We start from the raw sequence: 21,771 nt of genomic DNA, 5'->3' as shown, positions 1-21,771 counted from the left end.
AAAATATGAACGAGATGGAGAAATTTATGTTGGAAGACCATACAATGGGGTGGATTCTTAACTCTTTGAATGGACCTACACAAAGGGTGCTGCCTAATGGATCCAGGCCATCTTGAAGGAAGGTGGGAAGCCTCCCTTGGGCTCCGTTTTCCACTCTGCTCCATATCAGTGACTTGAATGAAGGTGTAGCTGTCAAGGGTAGCTACTAAATTAGATGATATAGTCAAGATTCAATAAGACAAGCTGGAGTGATGGATTGCATCTATCAAGCTGAAAATTAAGAATGATAAATGGAAACTCCTGCATTTGGGTTGAATAAAACAACTACGCATTAATAGCTAGCATTTTATATAGTGTTTTGGGCTGACGTGATTTCATTTAGTCCATGTAGTTTAAGTGGTATGCTTGCCTTTTCCAGGGCTCTTCTTTTCCCTCTGGGACTCTGCATGGCCTGTGTCCCGTACCCAGAGTGCATTTTCTCCATATTCCTACATCTGAGAATCCCTGGGCCACCTGGAAGGCTGGCTCAGCCCATGGGCCATTTCCCCATGGGAAGCCTTTCAGATGAGTTCCTCCTTAAATTATCATGCATATGCATATCTATGTACACAGTGAATTCTGCCCTGTAAAATGTAAGCTGAGAGAAATTATTATTAAATAATTAATTTTTAATATTGGGGAGACCAAGGATTTTTCCCTTTCTGAAACCTTATTTTCTACTATGCCAAACCAGCATCTGAAAGAGACTGTGGATGGATGAGATTGCTCAAATCCCTGGGGTACATGCCTTTTGATCTTGGATGGGAGCTGTTGCCTCAACCAACTAGAGAACCTTACAAAGAGTTTAATTTAAGGTGAATTTTGGCCCACTGGGTTCCACTGGATCAGGTCTGAGCAGAGGCAGACCCCCTTTTGTCCAGATTGCCCCAGGCAGGGTAGTCTGGATAAGAAATAAGTCTCTTTGACCAAGACTGAGTGATCAGAGACTCTTCTTAGAATAAGCCCACCTCTCATTATAATATTCATTCTCTCATTACTTGTTAACCAGTCAGAGTTGATTGCCACCCTCAAGAACACTCACTATTCCAAGGGTATAATAAGTCTTGAGTGGGTTCCATGAGGGTGTCTTTGGCATTCGAGAATGCCACTGACCCCTTTTACCAACTATTGCTAGCATGATTAATAAAATGACTAATTACCCAAGAACCTATGTCTCTCGAACTTTTTACATATCACAGCTCTTTCATTCTCTTTTGTTCCCAGTGCCTAGATAGGCTGGTACATAAGGGTAGTCATTTTTGTTTGTTTGTTTAGACAGGTGATTTTATGGTTTTAGAAAGCTGTCAGGTGAGGACACCTCCTTTATTGGTGAAGATGATCAGTGTTCTGCAATTACAGCGTTAGAGAGCTGCCTGGGGGCACTGAGAGGTGGAGAGATTTGCCTGAGGTCACACATTCATGATGTGTCATAGGAAGGCCTTGAATCAAGGTCTTCCTGACTCTGAACCTGGGCCCTCAATCCACTCAGCCATGCTGCCTTTCTATAGATATTTTTTTTCCATTTTTATGGATGAGGAAACAGAGGCCCAGAGATGTTATGTGACTTACCCATGGACAGATCTAGTGAGTGTTAGAAGGCAGATTTAACCAAGTCTTCACCTACTGCACTGTCTCTCAGGAACAGGATAGGGGAGATGTGGCCAGATGGCATTAAATGTGAAATAGACTTCAGAGTTTTAGCGGAATGGTATCTCGGTTATGAGTTAGTGGTATGACAGAATGGCCAAAATAAAAGTTAATATAGTTTAAGCTTCATTAAAAGAGAGTATACAAGCAGATCCAAGATGGTGAAATAAAGACAAAACTCCACCAAACTCTCCCAAATTCTTCTCCAAACAACTTTAAAAAATGCTTCAAAATGAAATCTGGAGCAGCAGAACCAACAACAACAAAAAAAGAACAGGCTGAAACAACTTTGTAGGCAAAGACAACTTAGAAGGTTGAAAGGAAAGGTCTGTCTTACTGGGGTGAGAGTGGAACACAGTCCAGCACAGGCAGTGCTCCAGTAAGCCAGCACAGGCCTTGGGGATGTGTGTGACTGAATCTGCAGTCACGACTTCCAGAGCTCTCAGACCACAGACACCGAATGGGCTAAACAACTAGTCAGAAGGAGGTTACTGGAGACACCTTGCTGGCACTGTTGCCATGGACTCTGTTGCATGACCTATATACAGTTCTAGGTCACAGGCCTGGGTTGTAATCTCAGCCACAGGAGAGTGGGGACTCTGTTCACAGTTCCAGGGTGGGAAAGAGTGCATGTGGCCCTCACAATAAATGGAAGATGTTCAAAAATTCACTGAAGAAAACAACTCTAAAAAAAGTAGAATTGGCCAAATGGAAAAGGAGGTAAAAAGCTCGCTGAAGAAAATAATTCCTTAAAAATTAGAATTGGGCAAGTGGAAGCTAATGACTCTGTGAGATACCAAGAAACAATAAAACAAAGTCAAAAGAATGAAAAAATAGAAGAAGAAAATATGAAATATCTCATCAGAAAAACAACTGACCTGGAAAATAGATCTAGGAGAGATAGCGTAAGACTTATTGGTCATATTTCAAGAAATTATTAAGAAAAACTACCCCAACATCTTAGATCCAATGAATAGAATAGAAATTGAAAGAATCCACCAATCACGTCCTGAAAGAGATCCCAAAATGAAAACTCCCAAGAATATTATAGCTAAACTCCAGAACTCCCAAGTCAAGAAGAAAATATTGCAAGTGCCAGAAAGAAACAACTCAAATATTGTGAAGCCATAGTCAAGATCACATAATATTTAGCAGTTTCTATGTTAAAGCAGTGAAAGCCTTGGAATATGATATTCCAGAAGGCAAAGGAGCTAGGATCACACCAAAAATAACCTACTCAGTAAAACTGAATATAATACTTCTAGAGAAAAAAATAGACATTTAATGAAATAGAAGACTTTCAAGCATTCCTGATGAAAATACCAGAGCTGAACAGAAAAATTGATTTTTAGATATAAGACTCAAGAGAAGCATTAAAAGGTAAACAGGAAAGAGAAATCATAAGAGATTCAATGAGGTTAAGCTGTTTATACTCCTACATGGAAAAATGATACTTGTAACTCCTAAGAGCTTTATCATTATTAGGGCAGTCAAAAGGAGTACATATAGACAGAGGGCACAGGTGTGAGTTGACTATGATGTGACGATATCCAAAAAAAGAAAAAAATTAAGGGGCAAGAAAGAGGGATGTACTGGGAGAAGGGGGAAAGGAGAGGTAGAATTGGGTAAATTATCTCACATAAAAGAGGCATGAAAGAGCTTTTAGAGTGGAGGTGAAGATGGATGGGTGGCAGGCAATGCTTGAACCTTATTCTTATTGGAATTGGCTGAAAGAGGGAATAACATGCATCTTCAGTTTGGAATAGAAATCTATCTTACCCTACAGAGAAGTAGGAAAGAAGGGAGATAAGACAAAGGGGGAAAGGGTGATAGAAGAAAGGGCAGACTGGGGGAAGTGGTGGTCAGCATCGAAACACTTTTCAGGAGGGATAGGGTAAAAGGAGGGGGAGGAAGGGAGAAAGGGGAGGGAGGGAGGAAGGAATGGAGGGAGGGAGGGAGGAAGAGGGAGAGGGAGAGAGAGACAGGGAGAGGAAGAGGGAGAGGGAGAGGGAAAGGGAGAGGGAGAGGAAGAGGGAGAGAGAGAGTGAGAAGGATAAATGGGGAAAATAAGATGGAGGGAAATACATAGTTAGTAATCATAACTATAAATGTGAATGGGATGAATTCACCTATAAAATGGAAGTAGATAACAGAGTAGATTAAAAACCAGAATCCTACAATATATTCTCTACAAGAAAGACACTTGAAGCAGAGAGACACACAAAAAAAAGGTAAGGGACTGGAGCAGAATCTATTATCCTTCAGCTGAAGTTAAAAAAAAAAGTAGTGGTAGCAATCATGATCTCAGACAAAGTAAAAGCAAAAATAGATCTAATGGAAAAAGATAAGCAAGGACTACAACTTGCTAAAAGGTACCATAGACAGCAATTACTTAGCATCCCAGAAATTCAGTCAACAGGTATTTACTAAGGGCCTTATAGGTAGGTGCAAAGCACCTGAGGTGGGAGGAAACAAAGATGTTCAAGACATAGTACCTGTCAACAAAGAACTGACTATCCAGTGGGAGAGATAAGATATATACTGATAACAGAGCTGAAAGGTAAGATCTTAAGGAATTAAATGGATCCCTTTTTTAAGGCCACACAATGGTGTTTTCTTGGGTGTCATTTACCTCTTAGTCCTCTATTTCCGGGGTGCCTTGGGGAGTATAGAGAGTTCCTATTGAATGCCTTAAAGCAAAAGTTAAATGACCATTTGTCAGCTATTGGTTGGTCTGGATGGCTCTCCTAAGGTGCCTTCCACTTCTGAGATTCTGTAATTAAATAGAGCATTCTCAGATGTATAGATAGGAGATAGGAGCAGAGAGATACAGAGTCCTAGGACTTGCCAAGGTATTTCTCAACGTCTTTAGTAGACATCAGACCTTATTATTGGGGCTTCACCTATGAGCTTCAGGCTCTAATCTAGGAAATGGTTTAGTATCTTTGCCTACAAGGGAAAAGAAAAGAAAGCACAAACAAGATGGGGCTAGCCAAGTCAAGGAAGACCTAAGTCTATGACAACAGCTCATAATTACATTGCACATTACCATTAAAAAGCACTTTTCTCAAATATTATTATCCTCATTTTGCAGGTGAGAAAGCCGAGGTCCAGAACAATTAATTTAGTTAGAGTTAACATGCTATTCTGGATAGAGTCAGGATGACTAAGGCTCAAATCTGTCAGATACCTATTATCTATATGAATGTGGACAAATCACTTAATCTCAATGGACCCCCATTTTCTCCTTTGTAAAATGAGGGGGTTAAACTCATTTTCTTCTAAGGCCCTTTCCAGCTCTAATGCTACGATCCTAGGAGCTTACTGAAGGTCTCTTGGCTAGCATGTTATTGAGTCAGATCTGGAACCCAGGACTTGACTCCAAGTCCAGCTGGGTCTTTGTACTGCACCAAGATGACAATTAGTATGGTCCCTAAAGTTCCATCTTTAATCACTTCTTTAAGTCATAGCCATTGTTAAAATGCACATATTATCTGGAAGACAGGCATTAACTCAAAGTGGTTTTTAGATTAGCCTTGGTACAGAAGAGACCAGAGGAAATATAACATGGAAAAACTACATTTGTATGCGATCAAGGAGAAAGGAAAGTCTGGAACACATAACAGTACAGTGGAGATCCCTGGGGTTCAGCATGAGGCCAATAATCACCTCTTGGATAATAGAGACAAAATAATACAAAGAGAACAGAAAGGGCTCCAAAAACAAGATTTATTTTCTTCACCAAGCTGCTTAAAGTTGATCCTCCTACTGGAAAGGAAGGCCTGGAAAACATCCAACAAATTGGTGTTTTGAACCTACCTAAATGCCATCTCTCCCATGACTTTGTCGATCATTTCTATGTAAACGACCCCCAGATCTGTATATCCAGTCTCACTAATGAACTCCAGTTCCACATCACCAACTGCTTTTGGGCCATTTTGAACTGGACATCCTATAGGCACTTCAAACTCCAGAAGTCCAAGATAGAACTTATTATCCTACCCCTCCTGTCTCTTTCAAGGTTACTGCCATCTTTCCAAAGGAGTTCACAGCCTCAAGGTTCCTTCTTTACTCCTCACTCTCCCTCACTCCACATATCCAATCAATTGTCATCTTGCTAACTCAGCTTTTACAACATTTCTCACATCTCTCCCCTTCCTTCTACTCACAGAGCCATTCTCTAGCTCAGCCCCTGGTCACCTCTTCTCTAGTCTATTTCGCTAGCCTCTCCCCTCTCCAACTCATCCTCCACAAAGCTGCTAAAGTGATATTCCTAAGGCACAGATCTGACCATGTCGATCTTCTGCCCAATAAACTCCAGTGGGCCCCCTGATCCCTGAAGGATCACATACAAAACCCTCTGTTAGGCATTTAAAACCTTTTACAATCTAGCTCCTGTCTATCTTCCAGGCTTATTCCATTGAGACGCCGCTCTTCGTGCACTCTACAGTCTGGCCAAAGTGGTCTTGTTACTTCTTACGTATAACATGCCATTTCTACTCCTTTTCATACATGTTGCTCCAGGCCTGGAAGGCTCTCCCTCCTTGCTCCTCCTCCCTCCTAGAATCCAGAGTTTCCTTCGAAATTCATTTTAAAGGCCACTTCCTATGTGAGGCTTTTCCTGGTCATCCAGGCAGCTAGTGCCTCCCTGCAAAATCACCGTACATGTCTTCACATTGTCTTCCCTCATAGAATGTAAGTTCTTTGAGGTCAGGGACTGTTTTATTTCTGTCTTTGCATCTGCAGTGCCTGGCACAAAGAAGGCACTTAATTAATTCTTGTTGATTAATGCTGAGCTCGAGGACAAAACAAACAGAAAACACCTTTGGGGAAAACGTTATATATAGAAGGTGTGAAGTCTTTGGAGACCTTGAGCACAACTCTAAAAATCCTTCCTGATCCTCTTTTTGCTCAACATTTTGCTCAAAAAACTGAACCACATAATCACAAAGAAAAGATAGGGACAGCATGATATTGTAAGCTCCCAGACGACAAGATTGTGTGTGTGTGTGTGTGTGTGTGTGTGTGTGTGTGTGTGTGTGTCTTACATTCCTTATGTTTGCCTTGTATTACCTCACACGGAGCCGGGCATGAAGGCATTTAACAGCCCTCTGTTGATCAGTGGGAATACAGGGCTGCCCAGGACCAATCTAAAGCTCACCTTTCTTCTTCTTGCCACGTCCCTGGTGGAGTCTCATCTGGAGCAGACAGTGTGGCTCCGGCATTTTTGTTGATTTCCATCACTCCTGCAGTGTTCCCAAGGTTCACTGGCTCTTTCCTCCGCAAGAAATCATTTACCTTGGCTCCCACAGCCTTCCCCAGGTTCTTGAGGTGCTGGCTGCTGCCTACTCGGAGCCCTGGCCCACTGGGCTCCAGGGGACCCATGGCTGTTGAGCTGGAAGCAGAAGACTTGGACAGATGGGGGAAGGAACGGCTGGGCTGCAGCTTTGGTGTGGGCGCTGTATTAGAATTCTCAAACATGCTTTGGTCAACTGTGAACAGAAAGGGATAAAGAAGCAGGTAGGTAAAGAGTCAAGTGGGAATTAAGGAGTGAGAAGTGGTTTTTTTTGCCTAGACTCCACAGACCTCATCTCCCCTACTCGGCTCTTTATATCTACACAAACGATTCCCAACAAAACATTGCCCTTCCCCCACAATTTTTTCACCTTCTAAAAAGCTTTGGAAATACTCAGAAAGGAGCTAGCTAGTCTACTCTTGAATTCTTCTAAATCCATAGAATTGATATATGTGAAATAATCAGTGACTAAATCCACAATCTATATAGTAAGTTTAAAATTAATTTTTATCGTACCAGAGCTTATATGTATATATTATTATTGATTTGGACCTGGGCCCTCAGCAGGCTTCTAGTCTCATCATTAAATTTTCCAGGTGAGGAAGCTAAGGCCCAAAAAATTGCTCAAATTTTCACAGGTAGTAATACAATTGATTTGGGAGCTGTACCCAGATCCTCCCATTGAAGCCTCTACTTTCTCCATTGTACTGTGATCCTTCTCTAATGGCCTTAATCCACATTTTCAGCTCTCTTAATTTCTCTCAACCCTCTCTACCCTGAAGCTGGCTTTTCAGGAGAGAGTTGGAAACAGAACCAATTCAGGACATGTCCATTCACACCACCAGGCTCTTGGAAGCAGTTAAGAATTTAGAGAGGGATGGGAGACATTATCATTATACCACATACTGTCATGACCACTTTTATCTCACTACATGACTCATCACACAACTGGGTGATGGGATGGAATGGCTAATAAGGACAAGGAGACTTTTTTATAGAACTCTACCCATGTACCCACCCTATCCCTGTTTATAAGCATGACATAGAAAAAACATAGACTGTTCATGTTATCTGCAGTCTAGGGATTGACTGTTCATGCTTGTTGAGAGCTAAAGAAGAGAAAAACTGCAGGAGGTAAGAGTTTCAGAATCTCAGAGAAGCAACAGACCTCAGAGGCCATCTGGTCCAAGCCATTCCCCCCCCCCCCAAAAAAAAAGAAATTCCGTTTGGACTATCCATCTTCCAGTGAGGCACAGTCTACTGCTCATTCCAGTTTTACATGGCACTAATTCTTAGGTACGATCAGAGATTTTATCTACTATTGAAGATTATGTGGGCTTAGTGACTCTGGGATTAGTAACTGAGCCTGGGTAACAAATTTCCCTTCTCTGGGGATCTTTAAGATCAAGATCTGAGTTTAGCTGAATTGAACTCCTGCCTCTCAAACAGGAGAGGCAGGGGTGGGCACTGACAACCCCATCCTTCAAATGAAGAGAAAAACTGAGGGTTATGAGAAGATAAATCAGTGTTACTGGATTGTCAGTCTAATCATTGATTTTTCCCAGTAGGTTATACTGTTTCTGTGATCACTTGGTCATTCTAGCCCAGGAACTGGAGATGATTAGAAGTACAGGGATAATGCCTGGGACTCGAGGACTGGATTCTCCACCCACATATACTAAAGGGACCTTGTTCATTTCTTAAAGAGGAGGCTGAGCAAAGATTCTCTGGGATCTTTAACATCTCCTTTTTTTTGGGGGGGGGGCGCTGAACCTACTGTGACTTCCTCAGAGTTACCCATGTTGTGATAAATCCTTTGGCATGCCCAAATTCACAGCATAAAGCAGCTTTCTCTGCCCTAGGCTGGTGGATGGGCTGGGGTGCCCTACAGCTTTTCCCTCTAACAAGCTTCAAGCAGCAACATCCTGCCAACTTCCCTGGACAAACAAGTTCCACGTATCAAGAAAATTCGAAGGGCAAAGTGGCATAAAACTTCTTTTTTCTCCAGCAACAAGCAGCTTCCTACTTTCTACCCCTTTAACTCCTCCCTACCCTTGTCCCCTGAACTTGACTACTCAGAAAAATGGTTGGAAATAGAACCATTGTAGGCTCCATCCATTCACATCAAGCAATGGGGAGGGGACAGACCCTTTGACAAGAAGAACTCAGCCCAAGTCATCTCTGTGTGGGCTGAGGGGAAGCTGGCTCCATCCAGGCCACACACACTCTACATGGAGCATCACGATAAGTCTTTAACATCCTCCAGCACTAGAGCATAACTGCCTTCTAATTGTCCACATGGTGGCTTCTTCTTACTGGCATCATCACCCAATCTAATTTTTATCTTTAAATTCATTTCTTTCCCTACCCCTCATTTATTCTTACTTGGGAGCAAAGCTCCCTAGCAAGAAAACAACTCACTTAACTGCCTCTACCTAAGCCACCGCAAGCTTTAGTTTGAGACCCAAGGAGGCATAGAATGGGGCCCAACAGCAGGGTGGAGAAGCCAGAGAGTCTCCTCACCTTTCCTCCCAGCGTGGCTTCATCCTTTGAAGTTCTTCGAGTATTGGGCAAGCATATCTAATTCCAGGGAAGTACCTCAATACATACAAAACCCAATAATCAGAAAAGATTTCTGAGTTCTCATTTTGGATCGCCTGGGCCTCTGCTCCTCTCCCATAGACAGGGGTCTGCTTGCACATGATAGGTTTGTGTAGGACAACACTGTAGTCAACTTGGACCACTACATACTACCATTTGAAATTCAAATTCAGTTCAACAAGCGATTACTAAGCATCTCCTTAGAGGAGAGCACTACACTGGACAAAAATTAAGTTGTCCCTCAGGAAACTTATGTTCTATTGGGAGGGCTGTGGAGATGATTATTTTTCCCCCATTTATAAAAAAATGATCATTAAATAAAGCCCATTGTATATTATTTTCTAATGAGTTCGTATGTATCTATCTCTGTGTGTAAGTTCCTCCAGGGAAGGTCCTCTGTCATACTTCTTGGTAACCACACAGTGGGCATTCAAGTGTTTACTGAAATGCATTGATTCTGTGTGAATAATTGAGTTGACTGTATATTCTGGAATGTTCCAATACTCTCAGAAAGGGGGTGGGCTAGAACATGAGGAAACTTCTTTCTAAGTTCCTTCTCACTCCCAGAAACCCAGGAATCCTTTCCAAAATCATCCCTGGGCAAGTTAAACATCTGTGCCCTGATAGCCCTTCTGGAAAATCCTGGTAGGAATTATTTTTCCCCCAGTGGATTGAATCCCCCTCCTCTCATAGTGTAAGTGGTACCAAGCCAAGAGTTTCCTTGACTACAACCACATAGATAACCTACAATCAAATTTGGGGGGGTGGGAGAGAAGGCAGGGTACAGCAACAGCATCTTCTCAGCTAAGACATCCATGGGCATTGGCATGAATCAAGGAAGAGAACGTAGAACCTGGATCTCCTAAGATACAAGAATGCCTGAGACCACAGCTCCCCAGAGGCACAGGGTTCCTGTGAATATTGGAGGCGAGGAATGACTGAACCTGGGATCAGGCCTCCCTCCCCCGGCACCACCACACACAGCATGCACACACAAGGGCAGAGAAGGGGGGCATTCTGCAGCATGCATCACCAGGGTGGGGAAAGGGTATCTTACCTGACCCAGACAGGGGCTCGGAAAGCAGGCAGGAAAGAAATGAGAAAGAAAGAAACATTGTATGAAGTGACCAGTACAGGGAGGTGTCTTTTACTGCCCCTGAGCCTCCAACACTGATACGCCAGGGGAACGCCTCAGGCCAGAATGGGGTCCTACTGCCAGGATTGTAAGGGGAATCTCAGAGATAATCAGCTAAGTAAATGACTGGCTTGTGTCAGCTTTGCCTTTCAGCTCTTTCCTAGATGGGAAAATCTCCCCCATTATCTTTTCAAGTGTTTTTAAAGCCCTAGGCTTATTTTTGGTGTCAATGGTGGAAATTGAATGGAAAAAGGGAAAATGAAACCCCAGGTGCTCCAGGCCTCATCAGTATCACTTATCAAAATCTACTTATCATTTCCTAGTATGCAAATCACGGCATCCAAAAGTGTTCCATCTGGACGGAATGAGAGGTCATCGATTCCAACCCTTCCATGTGACAGAAGAGGACAATGAAGTCCCAAATGGGGGAATGACTTGTTCAAAGACACACTGTTACTTGGTGGCCAAGCGAGGGCTGGGATGTCACCCCCAACTCCGTTACTCTTTCCACTATACAATGATGCCTCGGATGGCCGTGTTAAGACAGTCCAAGTTTCCAAGGTAAGTCGAGACTCTTATTTCTACTACAGCTGCTTCTACAAACAGGGGCATTTATTATATTACACACCCCTGTGGTCTCAGTGAAGGAATGGTATTAACATCACATTTCTCTCACTACCTACCCACTAGTTAGGCACCCTGAAGAAATACAGAAAAGAAGACTAATTCTCCCTCTCTCTCTTACTCACTTTTCCTCTCTCCCCACAGGCAAGCCCACACACCTTTTCACAACTTGTCACTCCCTTCTCAGTAGGGACTATGACTTTTCCTAATGATATCTTCCCATCCTATGTAACTTAGCATACTGCCACACATCCTAACGGATGACCATGGTGACAAAGATAACTTGGAACAGGGTGCTTTATTTTTATTTTTTGAGGGTGGGTGGGGCAGGGACACAAGAAGGGAATTAATAAAGAAAAACAGATTTTTAGAGCTGGGTGAGAGGGCATTGAAGAGACCAGAGAAAGAAGAAGATAGGAGGACACCAAGGTCCTACAGAGACAATGTCACCATGATTCTTACTCTTCCGTGACTGGTAGCCATGATAAACACGAGGTATGTAAAAGTTACTTAGGAATGGTAGGATAAAATGAAATAATATGAATTTAGCATTAGCTTAAGGAAAGTGGGGGTATAAGCCTTTCCTTGACTAGCAACTGGTCTAGCCGTGCTGGCAAGTGGAATCATGTGACCTTCTTATGATGTCAAATGATCTCAGAATGTTTATCGCCTGGACAACACAACTAGCATCTAAGGAGGAAGAGAAAGCTATCTCCATAACTTACCAAGAGTCAGAACATGGAGAACTTCTCTCTCCTTAGCATTTCAGGACCACGGATCTCTTCCTCTGCCATGAATACTTTTCCTGATATTACATCCTCTCGAGCTACCAGCTTACCAGGTAAACTATGGGTGAAGCTGGGAATCAAGAGTTTATCTTCCTTTGGAGTATCTTATTGGCCCACAAATTGATGTATAAGACCAGAAAATTAAATTCAAAAGTCTCCAATTATTTATTCTTCTAGATGGGTGGTGGGTAAGGATACTTGCCATCGTGGCAAGTACCAAGTGGTTAACGTTTTGATTTCTATAGCTGGGGTGACCAAAATACATCCTGTCAATATTCCATGGATTTTTTACCCTGTTAGTCTGTACTGACTTCCAAGATGATACATGTATTTTCTTAGAATTGTTTACCACTGTAATCATCACAGTATGCTCTGGTTTTGTTTAGATAAGTTAGAGAAAAATCTAGCCTTTGAGTTCACTGCTGGGATCCTAATGTGAGAAAATTCATTGATATGGACAGAGAGGAATAAGGTTTTTGGCAAGCCAATGAATGGCTTTTTCTTATGTACCCCTTTGGATATACAAACACAACGTCTACAAGACTGTGAGCCAAAATCAAAATCTGCTATTTTTCTGGGAAACAAATGTAGATAAGCTTTCTACTTAAGCTTAATCAACTCCACTGGGTCAACAAGGTGGAACCCCCAGGACATGTACATTAATTCTGATCTCTGGTCATCTTTTTGACTATGTGTGGGGTCTTTGGGTCAGAGGCTTATCCTTAAAATCGTAGACGGGGTCCTCCATGTCACAGTATGGAACCTGTGGTTGTAACTCTTCACAATAAATTCTAAGCTCAGGAAAACTTAAAACCCCATAGTAGGGAGGGCCACAGGCACGACAAAATACAAGAGAAAGAGGGTAGACCAGGCAGAAAAATAATGTTGTTGCTTTTACCCAGCCTGGTCTTTCCTGTATCTCAATGAAATAGTCCTGTTCCAAAATCTAGAATGTCATTTGGAATGACCCAGCCTCACTGCACTGCATATTCATGGTGTCATCTCAGTCCCAGGAGGTCATCTGGCAAAGACAAGAACAAAGAGCCAAAGCAGAATCTCCCCTAAATCCCATTGGAAGTCCCAGAAGGGCAACTCTCCATTCAGCTCACCAGAGTGTTTCCTTCTGTCACTCAGACATCTCAAAGACTCCTGTACCTGGTGAGGTGCCCAGCCCTGCTCAGGTCCTGCCACCCCAGTACCAATGCAGTGCTCTTCGGCATGGGGTACACAACACAGTGTTCTCAGCAGGTGAGGTCTTCCCCAACCGTGTGTGTGTTCACATAGATATACCTGTGTTGATGCATGTATCCATATACATTTATGTCTATGAAATTGGAGTGAGGGGGCTGCTCTCATAGGGAATGGGTGTTGAGAAGCTTTGTGACCACATGCCATGCTTTCTGCTTGCATTTCTCTATCTAATCCCCTTTTCTTTAAGCCACCACCCCTTGAATCCCAGGGAGCAGGGCAAAGGGAAAAGGTTGGAGAGGGAGGAAAAATTAATTGGTCATGAATGTAAACATTCCCAGTGTAAATGCTGAACATGGAATTGTGTTCCGGGCTGCCTTTTGGGTGGTCTCTCTATGTCAGGCCTCAGGGGAAGGGTTATTTCCAGGGAGGGACTATCTCAGGAAGCAACAAGGTCAGTTTCCACTGGCCAGGTCATGCCAAACTTTCAAAATCATTTGCCCAAGGTTGTAACTATTTTGCCCCAGAGGTTGAACTGCTGTAAGACTTAACACACCTTAAGAAAAAAAAAAACAGGTTGAATGCCCTAGGTTGCTCTCCCAATTCCACCGATGCTTCTCAGATATCCAACTCACTTCCCCTCCTGGGGACACCCAAGCCCCAACTTTACCAAGCCCAGAGAGAGTCCCCAAACACTAGAGGCTCAGATTCAGCTCTTTTCTTCCCTTAATAGACTGTGCCTTGGGGGACACACCAAGCACTGAACAGCTGAGGCGAAATTGTACTATCTACCGGCCCTGGTTCTCCCCTTATAGCTACTTTGTGTGCACAGATAAAGAAAGTCACTTGGAGACCTACAGCTTCCCAGAGGTACAACAGGATGAGGGCAGGGAGGGCAGGGGGGACATTGGCCAGTATGAGGATATGGCCGAAAGCATTTGCTCTTCCTCCTCCTCCTTGGAGAATGCCTGTCCCCGGGAAACCACCAAGAAACCCAGACCAGGCTTGGACTCCAAGGACATCACATCCCAGGATATCCTGACAGCTTCCAAATGGCTTCCTGCCCAGCAGAATGGCTACAAATGTGTGGCATGCTGCCGCATGTACCCTACGCTGCACTCCTTGAAAAGTCACATCAAAGGGGGGTTCAAGGAAGGCTTCAGCTGCAAGGTATACTACAGAAAACTCAAAACTCTCTGGGGAAAGGAGCAGAAGGCACGACCAGGAGACAGGGTATCTACCACCAGCTGCCAGACTTTCAAGTAGATTTACAGCAGCCCACTAGAACAGACCAAAGGAAAATACAGGGGGTTAAAAACTATGTTATGTCTAAAGAAGTGAGAATAAATCAAAGTATTAGCCACAACCTTGTGCTGAGTCTGAGAGAGTGTCTAACCACATGGCAAATTCTCTGCCCTGATGATTAGCTGGGGAATAATACATTTAGGTTGACTTGGAACTGGTTGAAAGACTTAAGATCCCAAAAGCAGTCATTAAAGTGTCAATGTCACATTGGAAGTGGAGGTCTTTAGTGAAGTGCCCCAGGAGTCTGGGATTCACCCAGGACCCAGACTTTACCAGTTATTTAGATGGGCACAGATAGCACATGCATCAGATCTGCAGCAGACACAAAGCTGGAACAATAGCTAACGTGTTAGATGACAGAATTGAGACCCAGAGTGATTTCACCAGGTTAGGACAATGGATCAAATTGAATTAGATGAAATTAAATAGTGGTCAGTGTCAAGTTCTACATTACGAATTTAAAAAATCAACCACATAAGTAATGGGCGTAGCTAGAAACAGGTCTCGTAAAAGAATGCCAAGGGCTTTCGTTACTACAGGCTGAAGTAGGAGCCAATGGCATTTTATAGGAGTCAAAAGTTAGTGCAATCTTAAGCGTCCAATCTCTGTCTGTCTTGCTCAAACTATGGTTCTTCCATTCAGATCTTAGTGTTTCTGTTTCTAACCAGATCCACCCAATCTAATGGGGATTCCTGAAGGCTTCACATCTCCTTAGTAACATAGTTACTAGAAGACCCCTACTTTTCACTCAGGCCCTGTAGCAATCCCTTACTGTCAGGGCATGAAGGGAAATACTCATTTTTGTGTTTGGGAGTCCTGGAGGTAAATGAGGGTCTTAGGACTTTATGCTATCTCCTTCCAAGGGGGCAAAATCCCAAAGATAACTTCCTGGAAGATGTAATCAGTTGGATTCTCTTGCTTTTTTGTAAGGATGGGCCTCTCTTCACATCTTAAAGCACCTCTTAGAAAAGTGAATGAGGTGAGGAGGGGTATGAGCTCACTGCACTGGGAAAGCATGAAAGCCAACCAAGGGGGTGGGTTGCTGCTATTTCTCCCCTTGTGAGCCCCACAAGAGACAAAGTCCTCCACCCATTGTGGTCACAGTAGGGGAGAGGAGCATGGGGGAGGACAGGCCACGGGGAGGTTTGCAGGCTGCCTCTAGACTGTTTTCTCTCTTGGAGTAGCTTCCCAACACAGCCTGGAAGAGTTTGCCCCCTTTTAAATACAATAAAATTCACCTCCAAAGGGCATTTGGTTTTCATCTCCTTTCTCCAGTCCCCATTGCTGATTCACTTCCTAAGATGGCAGCAACCTCCTTCCCTAGGGCCAGGCCCTTCTTTGTCACAGACCTCTCATTCCCAGGCAGCCTAATGCAAGGCTGTCTTCATCTGACAATGCCCTAGGATCGTAGATCATTTTACAGATGAGGAACGTGAAGCTCAGGAAGATGAAGTGACCGAGGCCACACAGAGTCAGCAGCAGGATTTGAACCCAAGTCCCCCGACACCAGAGCCAGTATTCTTTCCACTGTATTATGCTCCTTATGGGACTTGGCGTCAAACGTCAGCCAAGGTTTTCTTGATTATAAAAGTCAACATGTATTATGTGTGTGTGTAATTACATGAACATGGGTATACAAACAGTGGATTGAGCTCCTGGGCCTGGAGTCAGGATGACTTGAGTTGAAATGTAGGCTCAAACACAGCAGCTGTGTGACCCTGGGCATATCACTCAACCAATGTTCGCCTCAGTTTCCCCATTGGTAAAATGGAGATAATAATAGCATCTACATCCCAGGGTTTTTGTGAAGATCAAATGAGGTAATTGTAAAGCACTTTGCACATAGTAGGAGCTTTGTGAATGTCGTTATTATGATGATATACAGGCATGCCTGTGCACATACATGTATTCATGTGTGTATACACACACATATATTCTAGATATACATAATATATATACATGCACACAAACATGCACCAATACTTGATGTTCTCTTACTCTCTCTAACCAGCCACCTTCCACAGATGAAGAAGGCCAAGACCTGGACAATTCCCCTTTCCCACAGCATCTGTTTCCTTGTCATTTTCCAACAGGATTCCTTATGTCCTGCTCCTGCCAAATCCAGTGACAGTTAGACAAAGGCTCAGCCTCAAATTCCATGAGTCTATTTTACAACTCGAATGTGAGGCACAGAACATAGGCCTGGAGGTGTGACTTACAGAAGGGACCATAGTGAAGAGCATGGGCCCAGGAGTCAGAGGACTTCAAATGAATTCAAATCCTGCCCCAAACCCTACTACTTGTAATACCTTGGGCAAGTTATTTAACTATCCAAGTGACTCTCTCTTCTCCCATGGGCTCAAGATCTATGATCCTATGAGCTAGCCCCGTGGTTCCAAAAGTGTGTGGTCCAGGCACCTCTGGGGGTCCATGAGGCCGGAGAGCTATTTTCACAATAATAAGATGTCTTAATTTCTTAAGTGGCAAATATTGGTAGATATAACCCAGAGAAACAAAAGTTCTTGGTGGAGGATCCTCAATAATTTTTTAAGAGTATAAAGGGGTCCTCGGTTCAGAACTGCTAAGCTATCCCATCCTAGGGAGACACTATCATTGATTAGGCGATGACTAGCAAGAATGCATTTCCTGACCCTAGGGACCAGCTATAGGACCTTGAGAAAATCATTTTTATATTTGCTCTAAGATCAAAATGATTCCTCATCTATGTTGCTCTTTCTCTAGCCCTTGTTAGTTGAGTTACCTTACTTAGTTAATATGGTATTAAGTTAATACTTAGTCACTTACCCTTTAGAAAGCTAAGTTTGAAGAAGACCCAGTTTTCTCATCTGAGAAATGGGGAGAATAGTACTTGCAATATCGTTGGGTCAGAGATGTACAGAGTCACAGACAGTCAGAGGTCATTTAATTAAAAAAAAACAAAAAACCAGGGATCTAAAACTGAAAGGGACCATAGATGTCATCTTATTCAAACCCCTCATTTTATAGGTGCAGAAACTGACTCCCCAGAGAGGTCAAAAGACTTGCCCAAGGTCACATAGGTACTAGGTAGCAGATTCAAGATTTGCATCCAGGGTCTGCTCTGTTCCTTTAAGCAGATATTTTGGGCTCCGTTTTTATTTTTTACTTAATATTGTGCCTATAATTTTGTGAGCCACCTCATAGTTCTTTTTGGCAGCAGGCAGGATACAAATGATAAGTAGATGGCATGTGTTGGCCAACTTGGCCTCTTTCTTTTTGAAGCAGAAACCCTAGTGGTTAATAAGACCTGTCCTACACTCCTGCCTGCAGGGGAGACAAAGAAAGCAGACCAAGGTCTCCTATTCTCCTCACCTAGTTTCTGCATAGTGGCCTTCAAGATACACAGTAACCTCTCGTTGACACAGTAAACAATCCCTGCTTCCCAAATTAGACAATTACACTTTTAGCAGGACAGCTCTATTGTGGTTTGGTATGGGTTTTCCATCTCTCATTTGTTTTGGGGCCACTTTGGGAAGGGGGACCATCACCCTTTCCAGGTGGAGGCACGGTCATTTGCCCCATCTGTCCACACACTTAGAATTGGCCCCATGTCTGGACTTTTCTGCTGAGCACAGGAGGGTGAAATCAGTCGGTAGTCAATGAGAACCCAGTCCTATGCAAATGTATTGAGTCTGCGGAATTCCTAGAATGATTTGAAATATTCCTTCTAAGCTAAGCCTGAGGACTTCTGTTATTTCTATAAGAACATCTACTAAATTAAGCAGATGGTCTCTGTTCTGTGAAAACAGATATCCCAATTCCAAGGTAGATGGGGGACGCATATAACAAAGTATTTTTTTCTAATCACACTGGTAACTTTAGATATCTTCCAGAATTTTCTGTTTGTTAAAATGGCAAACTTTATCTCCCCTCCCCCCACTTTTTAAATGTTGCTCAAGACATCAAGTTAAGTTTGCGAGTGATGGCGATGACCAGCGTGAGGTTGAGGGTAGCCTGGTATCATTCACTGGTTTGATCAGGCCACAGTGACTTAGAGGCTAACTATACAGCTGGGTGCTCAACCCTCTGACCATTACCCACATTTCAGCTCTGCAAAATTTAGACTGTAAATGAGCTGCCATTTACCTGAAAATAAGAGGCAGTATGATATATTGGCTGGCCTTGAAGTCAAGACCACCTGGGTTCACAGTCCCTGCCTCTGAAACATGTCTGTTACTGAGTCCATGGGAAAGTTACTTCACTCACCAGTTTCCCCCAGGCATCTGGCCCAGGAGTCAGAAGACATGAATTCTTATTCTGCCCCAAATCCCACTACTTCTGACACATGACTAAGTGTCTGTCTCTTCTCCCCTGGGCTCAAGATCTATGATCCTATAAGCTAGCCCAGTGGTTCCCAAAGTATGCAGTCCAGGGAATTCTGGGGTCATTGGCAAGATGCCCCCAGGCAACTCACTAAAAGTGTCCTTACAAATGAGCTCCGAATCAACTTCATTAAATGGAGGTTCTACACTGAAAGAAGCTTCCGCTAATTACATGGCATATGGGGACTAAGTTCCCCCTCCCCACCAAATATCCCCAAACTTTAAATACTTTACAGCAGATCAGAGCAGGAAGGAAGGGATCCTAGGTCATTTCAGCCAGTCTCCCCATTGCACAGATAAAGAAACTGTGGTCCTGAGAGAGGTGATTTACTTGAGGTCATACAGTGGGAGACAAAGGTGGGGTACAAAGTCTCCAATTACTGTGCTTATAAACAAATGGGAATAGGTGTATCATCATTAGCTTCATTACGAGGCTGGACCTACGGACTCAGAAAGCAGCCACAAACCTCAAAAGAAAGTATGCTGGTAATAACTGGGAATATTCATTAAACCTGAAACATGATCCCCTGTGATAATGTGATATGATTGTGGTACTGCAGAAACAGCACTGGATTTAGAGTCAAAAGACCTGAGTTCTAATCTCGGCGCTGCCACTGACTGATCTGTGGCCTTGGGCAAATCCGTTGACCTCCCCTGGCTCTAGTTTCTTCATCTTAAATGAGAGGCCAGGACATTTAAAGTCACATCCGGTTCTAAGTCAGTAATCCAATTCCGTAGACCTAGGAAATTCATTGCCATGGCCCACAACATCCCATAACTCTGAGGGGGGTGAGAAGGGCTAGCCAAAGGAGGATGAGTTTGCAAAAATGCTTGTGTGTTGATTTCTTGGATTCTGCAAGTTGATCAAGTTGAGCAGCAGGTGAGGGGCAGGCTTCGCTTCTATCATCTCCAAAAGAACCACCCTCATAGGATAGGAGTCACTCATCCCACATCTGCCCAGCTTGGGGGGAGGAGGTTAGGAAAGGAGGCAGGTAGAGCAGAAAAGTAAGAAACAAGAAGGGACAACAGAAAGAGACTTTAGAAATAAGAAAGGTTTATTTAGCAAAAGCCACTAGACTGGTGACAACATCCAGGGAGTAAGTGCACTTACATGGACAGAATAATTTCCCAGAGAGTCGAGTCAATAGAATTAATGAAACAACAGTTGTAGGAAAGGGAAGAAAGAGAAAAGGAGTGGGAAGGGAATAAATGAAACATCAAATCAACCCTCAAGAAAGCAAGATCAATAGAGAGCGGTAAGGCCAGAGAGAAGTTTTACAGACAGTGCTGAGACTAGCAGGAATATAATTACACATTTACAATTCCAATGTACAATTGAGGTGAGCAGAGGCTGTTTTTCCTTCCCTGGCCCCACAAGCAGCCCCCGGTGCAGCGAGTGAGCAGCCCATACTCCTAGGGGGTCTGGGAGTTCATAGCCTCTGATCATCCCTGATACAGGTGCTTTGCCCATACACAGCCACCTCCCCCAGCCCCATCCATATCTCCTTCACGAAGTTGCAGAACTGAAGAATGAAAGAGGAATAAGTTAGAGTAAATAGCAGGAAAGGAGAAAGGGGGGGGGGGCTCCACTGGGATGTAAAATGTTCCAGTTCTTTCCCTGTCTTCCCCAGCCAAGGGTCGAATGGCTAAGGCCACCTTGATGCATTCTGGCTGTGCCCTCCCTAGCTCTGAATCCAAAGACACACAGGGACTGCCACCCATTCTAATACATATGGGTGCTCATGCAGCTCATGCTACGAAGGATACCTGAACAGTTGCCATAGGAAACATCTGGGGCTAGCCTAGGGGATGGGAGGAGATAGGACAAAAGTGGACTAAACAAAAGGAATGGAAGTCCTCCCCAGGCCAAGAGCAAGATTCTTAAGCTTATTTTCCTTCTAGTAATAAGCTCAATCTCTCAGCCTTCTTTCTTGTTCTTCCTCTCATTGAAACGAAAGGTCCAAGAATTTATAGTCAGGCCACCCTTTCTAAGATAAGTGTTCCCAGTGGGGTGTTTAGGGTGTGGCCGCCACCTGGAACCAAACTCCAATCCTAAATAGTCAGTACCTAGCAACACCAACTCAACCCAATTTTAAATCAGTGGGATAACAGTTCTTTATGGTCTTCCCAACTGGACCATCAGCAAACACTAGAAGCCCAAGAGGAAGCAGGGGAGTGAAAAGGTCTTCATGGAGTCAGAAAGACCTCTCCCATGGAGTGAGATTGGCTCTGAATTTAAAGCCCGGTCGCATTCAGTACTAGACCTGCCTGCATCCTCCACCACCTCTATTTTGTCTATCCCTATTCCCCCACCCCCAACACTTTTCTTTCTACATTCTATTTGGTTTTGCCTTTGTCAGCCTATCTCTTGCCACAGTTGTCTTCTCTGTATCAACTGGGCACCTTCTTGTTCCATCTTTATATATATATTCTCTATGTATATACATATCTATAGTGTATATGTCCATATCTACACATCTACATACATACACACATGTACACCTTCAGGTACCTTGGGCCCTATAATAGGTCGCCTAAGGCCTGGCCTACCAACAAGAATTCCTCTTACCCAACAGGACAGCCTTGTCCGTTCCGCCACTGGCTTCACCTGTAGTTCCTGCTGGCCCACAGCAGGCCACCAACATTGTCAGATCTCCTCCCTCTACCTACAAGGCTCTCTGGTGAGCAAAAACTTGGTTCCTTTTAAGCTGCCTTTTAACAGTACAGGAAGTTAGGGCTTTGCAAACCAGATAGGGAGGGACCAAACTGGGCTCAATTTTCTTATCT

General features: G+C 43.6%; 2 protein-coding genes across 3 annotated transcripts in view; one reads left to right on the top strand and one right to left on the bottom strand.

The window, feature by feature from the left end:
• LOC118846264 (nitric oxide synthase 1 adaptor protein) overlaps nt 1-21,771 on the bottom strand; it is a 392,781-nt gene that overhangs the window by 8,202 nt on the left and 362,808 nt on the right. For both annotated transcript variants that reach the window (XM_036754593.1, XM_036754594.1), the window contains exon 11: nt 6,848-7,178. In XM_036754593.1, the coding sequence (XP_036610488.1) occupies nt 6,848-7,178 (331 nt within the window). The remainder of the gene's footprint in view (nt 1-6,847; nt 7,179-21,771) is intronic.
• SPATA46 (spermatogenesis associated 46) lies at nt 10,459-14,584 on the top strand. Its single transcript, XM_036754595.1, has 5 exons — nt 10,459-10,510; nt 11,042-11,279; nt 12,104-12,183; nt 13,265-13,378; nt 14,052-14,584. The coding sequence occupies exons 1-5, from the start codon at nt 10,459-10,461 to the stop codon at nt 14,582-14,584; spliced, it is 1,017 nt and encodes a 338-aa protein (XP_036610490.1).

This window comes from Trichosurus vulpecula, chromosome 4, assembly GCF_011100635.1.
Source record: "Trichosurus vulpecula isolate mTriVul1 chromosome 4, mTriVul1.pri, whole genome shotgun sequence".
Lineage (NCBI taxonomy): Eukaryota > Metazoa > Chordata > Mammalia > Diprotodontia > Phalangeridae > Trichosurus > Trichosurus vulpecula.
The sequence above is the reverse complement of the archived record's forward strand: the minus strand, read 5'-3'. Positions and strand labels throughout refer to the sequence as shown.

Coding starts and splice junctions, on each gene's coding strand:
- SPATA46 (XM_036754595.1), top strand. CDS start 10,459: ATGCCTGAGACCACAGCTCCCCAGAGGCACAGGGTTCCTGTGAATATT. Junction 10,511..11,041: donor GGTTCCTGTGAATATTGGAG/GCGAGGAATGAC, acceptor ATCATTTCCTAG/TATGCAAATCACGGCATCCA. Junction 12,184..13,264: donor TCGAGCTACCAGCTTACCAG/GTAAACTATGGG, acceptor TCTGTCACTCAG/ACATCTCAAAGACTCCTGTA.